General features: G+C 34.1%; 1 protein-coding gene across 10 annotated transcripts in view; it reads left to right on the forward strand.

Moving 5' to 3' along the window:
• The window catches only part of cita (citron rho-interacting serine/threonine kinase a), an 87388-nt gene that overhangs the window by 48189 nt on the left and 26904 nt on the right, over positions 1-12295 (forward strand). For all 10 annotated transcript variants that reach the window (XM_067407621.1, XM_067407622.1, XM_067407626.1 and 7 more), the window contains 11 exons: positions 46-99; positions 2117-2170; positions 2477-2617; positions 4087-4212; positions 4593-4688; positions 6436-6552; positions 8027-8136; positions 8699-8873; positions 9138-9335; positions 10998-11051; positions 11459-11656. In XM_067407621.1, coding sequence (XP_067263722.1) covers positions 46-99; positions 2117-2170; positions 2477-2617; positions 4087-4212; positions 4593-4688; positions 6436-6552; positions 8027-8136; positions 8699-8873; positions 9138-9335; positions 10998-11051; positions 11459-11656 — 1323 coding nt within the window. The remainder of the gene's footprint in view (positions 1-45; positions 100-2116; positions 2171-2476; positions 2618-4086; positions 4213-4592; positions 4689-6435; positions 6553-8026; positions 8137-8698; positions 8874-9137; positions 9336-10997; positions 11052-11458; positions 11657-12295) is intronic.

Raw genomic sequence — 12295 nt, forward strand, 5'->3', positions numbered from 1 at the left:
TTTATGATCTTCTGGTTTGATTTCGAGTGTCTGTATCTTGTTCAGGCGAAGGAGCAGGGCAAAGCGGAGGTGGAGGAGCTGCTCTCTAAACTCGAGAAGGTACAAATCACACATGATGACTGAAATTCATTTGAAATCTGTTTGTGTCCCTCTGAATGAATAATTGAGCAGGCTGGTGGAGAGCACAGTCTCAATAATTCATCCGTCATCAGATCATTATCAAATTTGACTCAAACGGCACTAAGCGTCCTCTTCTCTGGGATGGACAGGACGTCCCTGTGGGCTCTTTTAGCTTTGACAGAGTGTTCAGGCTGATCACGTGATACCAGTCGACAGAGCCGTCACAGTACGATCATACTGGTGCTAAATTATTATTATTAATAAACCAACACATTTCCCAGGGTGATGCAAAACCTGGAAATATCAGGGATGTTTAAATTTTTTATTACTAGGCTTGCAAAAACAGAAAATAATCAAATCTTAAAGTCATGGAAATTTCTGCAGTGAGTTTGAATTCAGTTTCAGCTGCTCAGTCACATGGGAAAAAGAGAGTCAGAGAGTGTTTGTGTGTTGATGTGGGTGTCAATCATCCTCAATGATGCTCACTTTGCTCTTCATACTGTGAAATCTGTCTCCGGTCAAGTAGTTTCATTTTAAGAGGACACTCTTCTTCATGAATAAATGTTTTTATAAAATGTGATGATAAGCTCATCTATTAACCAGATACTCAAGCGCTGTGTTTTACTGACACTTGGCATATAGATAGATATTTATCACCAGAGCTGTTAAGTTTGTTATCTTTATTTAATTTAATTCTATCTCACTTTTTATTTTCTTTCTTAATTTTATATTTTATTTTGTTGAATTTTATTTTCCATCTTGCTGAGAATTCTCATTTAATTTTATATTTATTATTTCTTGTTTAATTTAATGTTTTGTTTTGTTGTTTTGTTTTTTTATTTTTGCATTTTATTTCTCGTGCCATATACAGGGAAAGCCTCGACAGGCTTTCAGTCCATCTCATTTTATTTTATTTTATTTTATTTTATTTATTTTTTTTGGATTACAAATATTTCTTTGTTTATTTTATTTTATTTTATTTTATTTTATTTTATTTTATTTTATTTTATTTTGTCATACCGAGAAAGCCTCAACAGGTGTTCAGTCTCTTTTATTTTATATTTATTTATTTCAACACTTTTATTTTTATATATATATATATATATATATATATATATATATATATATATATATATATATATATATATATATATATATATATATATATATATATATATAATATTATTTCTTGTTTTATTTATTTATTTACATTTTATTTAATTTTACATCTCAAGTCATATCGACAGGTTTTCAGTCCATTTTACTTTTATTTATTTTTTTACATTTTCTTTTTTCATTTTATTTCTTGTTTAATTATTAATATATTAATTTATTTTTGTTGTTGTTGTTATTTTCCATCTCGGGTCATATACCGGGAAAGCCTCAACATGTGTTCAGTCCATTTTATTTTATTTTTATTTATTTATTACATAATAAATAAATTAAACAAAAAATTTTTTTTTTTGTTTTGTTTTTTTTTTAATTATTAATATTATTTTTTACAATTTATTTTCCATCTCAGGTCATAGACAGAGAAAGCTTTGACAGGTGTTCAGTCCATTTTATTTTATTATTTTATTTTATTTCTTGTTTAATTTAATGTTTTGTTTTATTTTATTTTATTTTCTGTCTTGGGTCACTGTTTTGTAGGCTAATTTGAATCCTGTCCAATGAAAAGAGTTTTTCTGTTTGCTCTGTAACACAAAAGCACTAATATGACTTATATTCAGTATCTGCCTGATGCCAATAGTGAATAAATAATGAAATAACTGTTGGTCAATACATGATATAGTCAGCGATAATTCACACATCAGTAGATTTAGACGACAGTGTGTTCATGTGCCGTCCTGGTGCTGAACGTCTCTTTGAATCAGTTGTATGTCTGTCACTGACTTCACCTGCGCTGACGTTTAATTTCCTCCGATTACACCCTCGTCTGCTCTGATCGTCACAGTGTGTGAAATAAGACTGACTTCATGAGGCTTCTGTGTTTCAGACGAACGGCGAACAGCAGCTGAAGATCCAGGAGCTGCAGGATAAACTCTCAAAGGTTGGCATTTCTTTCTTTACTTTGATGTGTAATACGAATGCCTGTCTGTTACATTATACTGTATATTAATAGCCTGTATGTTACAGTGATTTTACAAAGACCAACAACACCTTGCTAATCTTTTTTGCACTAATACACAAGCATCGGCATTGAAATGTGTTCTTTTGACATGTATGTTTGAATAGACATCTGACCTTTAGAGGATGTGAAGTTCACAGTTTGACCTCTTGGCCCTAAACTATGTGTTATACGTATAATGCAATTCATATTTTGCACCTTTAATGAGTTTGACCTTTGACCCTGCAGGCGGTGAAGGCGAGCACTGAAGCCACGGAGCTGCTGCAGAACATCCGTCAGGCCAAAGAGCGTCTGGAGCGAGAACTGGAGCGTCTGCGCTGTAAATCTGACCCCAGTGACACGCTGCGCAGACGCCTGCGAGAGACCGAGGTGAGACGGGTCACTTCACACTCGAGTTTATGATATTTGATGAAAGTCATGCCTTGACAAGGCTGCTGGTGGATTGTGGGACTGATAGTAAAGAGAGTTAAAGCATCAGTGAAATTATTTACACAGTTATCAGCTGATACTGTATCTCAAAATGGACAAATTAGTTGATTTATTAGTTAATCACTAGTAAAGGAGTGAAACATGTCTGGATCAGTGTTCACACCATCATTAAAAAGGAAAAAATAAGTTATTTCTTTGCATGAAGACGAAGTTTTGGGACACTTTACAATAAGGTTTTATTTGTTAACATGAATTAACAATGAACAATACCTCCTAAAGCATTTATTAATCTTAGTTAATGTTAATTTCAACACTTCCTAATACATTACTAATACTAATAATTTTATTTAATGGACCTGAGCTAACAATAAACAGTGTTTTAATGTTAACATAGATTAATAAATACTATAACAAATGTATTGCTCATTATTAGTTCATATTAATTAATGCATTAACCAATGGGACCTTATTGTAAAGTGTTACTAAGATTTTTATATTTATTTTATTTAATTTTAATTTTATTATTATTATTATTTAATTTTTTTTTTTTTTAATTTCATGTTTTTATTTTATTATTTCTTGTTTAATTTAATTTAATTTTCCATCTCGGGCCATATACAGGCAAAGACCTGATGTCCAGTCCATCTCATTTCATTTGATTTATTTATTATATATTTATGGATTTTTATTTTTGTTTTGTTTGTGCATTGTGATTAATGTAAAGTGTTACCAAGATTTTTATATTAACTTGCATGACAATTATCCACATTTACCACAAATTTTCAGTACGTTTTTTTTCAATAATTGTTAATTCTCAGCAATTATTAGTTAATTACTTTAATACAATATTTTTATTGAATTATATTAAAATACTGTACACTTATTTAAATAGGCACACTATACAATTCAAATATTTAAGTCTGTAAAATTTTTAATGCTCTTCTGCTCACCAATGCTGCATTAATTTGATCATAAATAGTGAAATATTATTACAATGTTTTCTATGTGAATATATAGTAAAGTGTAATTTATTCCTGTGATTTTCAGCATCATTACTCCAGTCTTCAGTGTCACATGATCCTTCAGAAATCATTCTAATATGATTTTTTTCAGAAGTATTTTGATATATAGAATGTTTAAACAGCATTTATCTGAAACAAAACCTCTTTTTTTAGCATTATAAATCCCTTTACTGTCACTTTTGGTCAATTTAATGCAACCTAATGATAATTTGGGGCTTAAATGTGCTCAAATGTCATGAAAATTCAATGCAAAAAACCTCAATGGTGGCAAAAACAGGTATAAAAAAATATGATTTCTTTCTTTTGTTTTTGATTTATAATATGAACTTGACAGGCTTGATTCCTGAACCTATAATAAGTGTTAAATCATTACTTTCTTACTGTCAGGAGGGCAGAAAGACTTTGGAAAACCAAGTGAAGCGTCTGGAGATGGTGGAGCGTCGAGAGAATAAACTGAAGGACGACATCCAGACTAAATCCCAACAGATCCAACAGATGGCTGAGAAGATACTGGTGAGAGAGACGGATCGGACTAGCAAAGATTAAACCACTAACACGCCTCCTTAACCAGCTGACCTCACACACACACTCACACACACTGGTCTCTCTTCACGTTTGTCTTTGCACCGTCATCCTTGTTTCCACCAGATTGGCAAATGACAACAGAACACACACTCACACTCACAGGATGTCCCATCTGCTGCCACACACACACACCTCTTCACCTCTCAATGAGGAACACACACACCTTCAGGCCGTCCCGTCGACCGGCTCACAGCTTCTCAAAGCAAGTTCACTTCTTCACTTTACCTGCTGATGGGATTTTACTGCTGGGAAATCACTGGATGTGTTTGTCACCTGACTGGACTGTGTGTGTGTGTGTGTGTGTTTAGGAGCTGGAGGAGAACTTGCGGGAGACGCAGGCGACGGCGCAGAGGATGGAAGCACACCTGGTGCAGAAAGAGCGGCTCTACGAGGACAAAATCAAGGTAGAGTTGAGCACACCGAAGCACATCAAACTGAGCTGAACAACGACACGATTATCTTCTGCTTATGACTCATTTCTTATTTCATGAACTTTACACAGTTGCTGAACTGAATTGATCTGAATAATAACTCTATTGTCTTCTGCAGAGCTGCTTTACAGCAGAATTTGAATTAGTCTCGCATTTGATGAAGTTTGATTCTGTTATTTTCCTGTTTATCGCTGTGAAGCTGCTTTGAAACGGTCTGATTGTATGAAGCGCTATAGAAATAAAGCTGATGATTCTGACATTCAGAATAATGCGAGTGTCAGTCTGTAATGAAAGAGGAACATGACGGATACATTTCTCTTTTTTTGCTGTCAGTGACTATCGACTGTCTTTTTTGGGTGAATAAGATATTTTTTTAAAGATTATTTATAGTAAATTTAAGTAGCTAGTTTTAACAGGGTTGTTTAACACAATTTTATGCATAAGAGAAATATTTGAGGGATTATTTTGTTTAAGGGAAGTTTTCAAATAGAAATGCATTACGGTTTAAAGATTAAAAAAAGAAAATAATACTTATATTCAGCAAGGATGCATTAAATTACCCAAAAAGTGACATTTCTAATGTTACAAATAAATGCGGTTCTTTTGAACTTTCTATTCATCAAAGAATCCTGAAAAATAAAATGTATGACAATTTCCACAAAAATATAAAGTTTTCAACATTGATAATAATCATAAATGTTTCTTTAGCAGCAAATCAGCATATTAGAATGATTTCTGAAGGATCATGTGACTCTGATGATGCTGAAAATTCATCTTTGATGACAGGAATAAATTGCGCACTACTATATATTCAGACTTCTTTCAAAAACATTAAATAATCTTACCAACTAGGGTTGTGAAGGAAGTTTTCCCACCTGTTAATCGCTGTGGTAATTTTTAAATCTCTAATTCAAAAGTGAAAGTAAAATGCGCACAGGCGTTCATAACGGTGCGGAGAAGAGCGAGCGTTTTCAATTAGTTGAAATGAACTGAAAACACCCCTTGCCAGTCGACCATTATGAATGATCGTGCTATTCGGGGCGGCAAATGCTTGAATGGTGCGTACATTTCGCTTTGAAACCAAATCTCGTGATAAATGAAATCCTGCTGCTGATCTGTGCTGCGACTCTCATTCGGCTCACGCTGCATTGATTAGATGCATTTTTTTATTTGTAATGTCTGTTTTCTAACTGAACTAAATGATTTGCATTGCTATAAAAAATCAAAACAATGTAAAAATGATGTAGCAAGCCCATTACTAACCTCAAACTTTTAAAAGGTAGTTTATAGATTATAGTATCTTTAATCAAAATGTTTGAGTTCTTTAATGACCTTTTCCTTTTTTAAGAGTTTAACTTCATTCTGTTAAATAAATAAAGTCTTTAAATCAAAGTGATGTCCACTTTTTCATTGAAAATCATATTTCGTGTTTGTGTACAATGTGTCTTAATTTATAACAAAGAATCACTGTCTCCATTACTGCTGTCATTACCATCACAAATTTAGAGGACCGATGAGTTTTTCCAAGTATAAAGTGTCTGTTTGATGATCATGAGTGAGTGAGACTTTGAACATTCAGTAAAGATTTTCACAATAGATGTCATTGCCAAACAATCAAATGCATAACCTTCTCACACACTATCAGAACTCCACATCATATTCATATCTGAATGTACATGCTGATCTGTTGATCCTCAAGTGTTTCCTGATATCTGTGCAGGTTCTGGAGGCTCAGATGAAGGCGGATCTGGCTGATAAAGAGAGTCTGGAGCAGAAACGAGCTCAACACGAGGAAGAGGCGCGTGAGAAATGCAAACTCATCAGTGAGCAGAAAGCAGTGAGTGTCTCGTCTTCATCTGAAGCTCGTGTTTCTCAGAGTTTGGTTGTGTTTGCTGTAGAGACACACTGACTAGTTCATCCAGCAGAATCTGATCATCTGACCTTAAAGATTTTGAACTACTAGAGTCCAGTGCAAGACTGAAACGTGTGCTGACGATTAGTTGTCGACTTTTTGTTCATGATGTTTTTTTTTTTTTTTACTTGAAATCATATATAAAATTTATAATAAATAATAATAAATTTGATGGCATTTCAAGCACTTAAATTTCTCTTATTTGGATGGCATAATGTGATTGAAATTTAAATAATTGCGATTAGAACCACGACCAGACGATTAATCAATAATCATGACAGGCCAAAAAAGCTTTATGGGTAATAAATGGATGTGTTCACTAATGAGTTTGCATGTTGATTGTAAACATTGAAAAGTATATATTATATAATAAATTACACACGCACACACACACATATATATGAAGAATCCAAACGCTATAACTCCGATTTGATTAATTTGAGTAAAAATGTGTTTTCTTTACCAAGAAAGCGGAAAGATGAAAATCACTATTTTCTGTTTCAAACTTTCACATAGCATCTTTTGGTTATAAAAACATTAAAAATTCAAATCTAGATTTTGATTTTCAAAGGTTTTATTATAAAAATGGATTATTTTTTCCCCAAAATGCAATAAATCCATGACACTTTTTTTTTTCTCCCAAAATGCAATTAATCCATTAATATAAAAGTTGTTTTTCATATTAAAATACACAACAAGGGAAGTTGATCCACATATATGACAGCCTCTGAACTTTAATACTAATCTTATATTCAGGCATTTGACTAAAACACATTCAGTCGTCGCTCTAAATTCAACGAGTCATCTTGTTAATGTTATAAATTAATTATGTCTCCGTTTGTTATTACCGATTAAAGAGTATCTGGCACCACCGCACGGTTAAAATAAACACATTTGCCGAGAACATTAATATTAAAAATGGCATTTAAAAACTGTTTTAATATATATTAAAATTATATTGTATAATATAACTAAAAAATATAATTTATAATTTTTATCATTTGATTTTGGGGTGAGATTCGCTTAATTTTCAAGCCTTTCAGCCCTTGATCCAGTTAGCTAACTAGATTACCGCCCTGCGTCTTACAGCACATGCTCACATGTGTGAAACTGCAGGGTTGTTTAATGTGATGCATTTTCAACATTTACATACTTCAGTAACACTATCTAACAGATAAAAGTCTGCTTTATGAAGAGTTTATCACTGGCAGACAATTTTTTTTTTACAAATTGAACTCATCTTATGGGCTTTGATGTCCTATTATTAAAAGTCAAATGTGTAATTTATAACACCAGCAGCAACAAATGATGTTTCTAAACTGGTTTCTCAAACTCTCCTGCTGCCGCTTCAACTAACAACTGTGTCCTGATGCTGGATTGTGTGCGTTTCTCTCTACAGACCATCAACGCCATGGACAATAAGATGAAGAGTCTGGAGCAGCGGATCGCTGAGCTCTCCGAGGCCAATAAACTGGCGGCCAACAGCAGCATTTACACACAGAAAAACATGTAAGAGCCTCAAACATGATGAAATTGGCCCAGTTCAGACCAGCTTGGGTTTCCAGACTGCTATATGTGTGCAGGGTTATTATCATTAACTAAAACTTTCACACTGTGCACGTTTTCTGCGGTCCGTGATTGTTCCTGCTGTTTGGTATCAAACCCTGGAGCATTTGCGTTCATCTTACATCATCACAAACGTGCTCAGCGCATGAAAGAAAACAGAACGCTAGTCAATATATTGTCTCTTTTTTATTCTTATTAAGTTGTTGCTGTTATGCGCAGCTGAGTGAACGACACTTGCGTCTACTTTTTCTAGAAGTGTCTCTGGTTAAACCAGTTGAAGAAGATTTAATGGGTGATGCAGGAATAGCAATATTTGATGTTTTGCAATTTAGCCAAACAAAAACAATTGTAGTTTTGAGAAACGCCACCCAGGAGAAGCAGCAATGATTCTCAGGATGTTTCTGAAATGAGTTTATTGAAAGAGAAATCTATTTCCCCCACAAACATCATGTTTGTGTGCTGAGATCCATCTGTCAACCACAGCGTGTGTTGGTGTTGTCCTCAGGAAAGCTCAGGAGGAGATGATCTCAGAGCTGCGGCAGCAGAAGTTTTACCTGGAGTCTCAGGCGGGGAAACTAGAAGCTCAGAACGCCAAACTAGAGGAACATCTGGAGAAGATGAGCCAACAGGAGCAGAGCAGGAAGAGCCGCATTCTGGAGCTGGAGACCAGACTGAGAGAGGTGAGAGGAGATCACGGACCAAAATATACCCCTCAGTCAGAGCAGAACAGTGAAGATGGTTTAAAAGACACTTAAAGAGGTCCCATAATGCTCATCTTTCTTTAGTGTGTAATGTTGCTGTTTGAGCATGAAAAAGTTCAGTGTCAGTGTTTCTGAACCACTTGAGTTTTCTTCATAATATTCCTAATTTAAATAATTCATATATAGGGGCGGGGTTGAGTTAGCAGTGTGCTGAAACTGACGGTTCTGGTTTGTGTGTTTCAGATGGGTCTAGAGCACGAGGAGCAGAAGCTGGAGATCAAGCGTCAGGTGACAGAGCTTACGCTGTCCCTGCAGGAGAGAGAATCTCAGATCAGCAGCCTGCAGGCCGCACGACACGCGCTGGAGAGCCAGTTACAGCAGGCCAAGACCGAACTGGAGGAGACGACGGCCGAGGCAGAGGAGGAGATCACTGCACTGAGAGTGAGACACGAGCAGATCACAGGGATTCACCCACGCTCAAATATTTAATTGAAGTACCCCTGAGAGTTTAAGGCAGGGGTGGGGAACGTTGATCCTGGAGGGTTTAGCTCCAGTTTAGCTCCAACACTGAAAAAAACACTCCCCTGCCTGTAAAGACCTTGATTAGCTTCAGGTGTGTTTAATTAGAGTTGGAGCTATACTCGATGTTCCCCACTCCTGGTTTAAAGGGATAATTCACCCGAAATGAAAATTCTGTCATCTGTAGACAAACAGTTTTGGTCCCTGTTGACTTCCATAGTAATTTTTTTCATACTAAGGAAGTTAATGGGGACCGGAAAACTGTTTGGTTAATGACATTCTTCAAAATATCTTCTTTTGTGTTCAGCAGAAGAAAGAAATTCAAACAGGTTTGAAACAACATGAGGGAGAGTAAATTATGACAGAGTTTTCATTTTTGGGTAATAATCGAAGTTCAATCTCAAAAAATTAACACCACATTCACATGTTCACGGTTCTCTGAGATATATATATATATATATATATATATATATATATGTATATGTATGTATGTATGTATAAACTTAAAAAAATTTTATTTTAGCCATTTGCCAAGGGAGCATTTCTCATTTTCATTTAGTTTAACTTGAAGTACTAAAAAAACTAAAACTGAAAACAAAAAAATACTATATTAGACGTATGTATAAAAATAAAATAAAAAAACAGAAACTAATATAAAAACACACCAAATTTACTAAAACACAATTAGCTAAAATGAATTTAAATTTAAAAAATAAAAACTAATTTATTTATTTATTTATTTATATATATATATATATATATATATATATATATATATATATATATATATATATATATATATATATATATATATTTATTTATTTATTTATTTATATATATATTTATTTATTATTTAATTTTTTAAAGCACTTTCCAGCACCTTTAAAATAAATATTTTTAAAATAAAACGCATAATATACTGTATAATAAAAATAAATTTTTAATATAAAAAACCTTCAAAATGAAAATAAATATAAAATAAATAAATATTTTAATAAAAATAAATAGTTTATATATAAAATACACATTTACAAATAAAAACTCATTTTTATATATATATATATATATATATATATATATATATATATATATATATATATATATATATAAAATTTAAAAACACTTTCCAGCACCTTTAAAATAAAAAATAAATATTTTTAAATTAAAACACAATCTGTATAATAAATATACTTTTTTAAAAATAAATATACTATTTTCTTTGTAAAAAAATAAAGCACCTTCAAAAGGAAAATAATATAAAATAACCATGCACTTATAGTTATTCTACAATCGATATATTTCACAGGATGATAGCAACCAAGAACCAAAAGCAGTCTGTTTAATTGTAAAGGTCAAAGATGGTGTAAAATGGTCATGAAAAGATTTTTTTTGGAAACCTGGACTGTGATTTATAAGTGACTTCAGTGTTAAACGTGTAGAATATGAGAATACTGCATCTCTGTGCGACACACACACACACACACACACACACACACACACACACACACACACACTCACTCTCTCACACACACACACACACACAGCACAGCGCTCTCACTGATCATGTGTGTTCTTCTCCTTCAGGCCCACAGAGATGAGATTCAACGCAAGTTTGACGCGCTGAGGGACAGCTGTTCGGTAAGTGTGCGCTTTCTGTGCTGAGATTTCCCACAATCCCCTGTGCCCTGTGGGCTATGGTTCTCTGCGGTTGTAGTTGAGATGGAAAGAAGTGCAGCAGAGGCATGTTGTGTTCCCCTGCATGATTTCAAGCTCTCCGTTTGGCTTGAGGATCCTCAGGGATTGGGTAGAGAGAAATTATTGATCAAAACAGCTGAAGAAAGAAGAGATCGAAACAGTTGGTATCTTCTTCTCTTGGCCGTGACACAACAGAGAATACCCAAAAATGTATATATAATATTCCAGCAGTGTCCGAATGGAGAGTGATTATGGTCCATTGACTCTAATGAATGATTATGTGTGTGATGGATGACCAGCATAATCATACATGTTGAGGATGATGATGTGAATGAGTCTCTCTGTGTCAGGTGATCACAGACCTGGAGGAGCAGTTGACCCAGCTGACCCAGGAGAACGCCGAGCTGAACCGGCAGAACTTCTACCTGTCCAAGCAGCTGGACGAGCTGACGGTGGAGAACGAGGAGCGACTGCAGCTCAGTCAGGATGTGGACCGTCTACGCAGAGAGGTGGCCGACAGAGAGATGCACCTCAACAACCAGAAACAGGTGCGTCATCTTCACACACAAACTGATGGCAAAACTACTTCAAATGAACTCAGAGTGGAATGAACCGGTTGTCTTTGCATTCACAGTTCCTTGAAAGTGGAGTCACACCTATTTGTGGTCCGTTTTAATTAATCTCAGTCTGGTTTCTAATGCACACATTTGTACATTTGCGTGTACAAGGAAAAAAAAAATCAGATTTTTTGCATTCTGATATTGACATTTAACCCTGTAAAGCCTTTTTTTCAATTGGAACAGTTTGAGCCTTTAAAGAAAATATATGCATGTGCAATTTTTTGATGAGTTTCATATTTGATGCATCAGGCTTTTATGGCTCATATAATGAGAATATAGAAGAAAGAGTCCCAAACTAAGCAAAAATATGCATTTTGGTGCAGATGCTTGTATTTATATAAATAAAATAAATTGCCTTGCCTTATATGGGCAAAATGTTAGTGATCGACTGATTATTGATATTTCTTTTAGAACTGATACAGATAATTTTTGCATTTACATTCCCGATAACCGATATGCATAACCGATATTTATTTACTGTTATACTTCTGTTTTTGACACGATTACAAAACCACTGAACTGAACAAACCATTTTATTTATAACAATCACTCCCTACTTGTATAGAA

This window comes from Chanodichthys erythropterus, chromosome 13 (genome assembly GCF_024489055.1).
Source record: "Chanodichthys erythropterus isolate Z2021 chromosome 13, ASM2448905v1, whole genome shotgun sequence".
NCBI lineage: Eukaryota > Metazoa > Chordata > Actinopteri > Cypriniformes > Xenocyprididae > Chanodichthys > Chanodichthys erythropterus.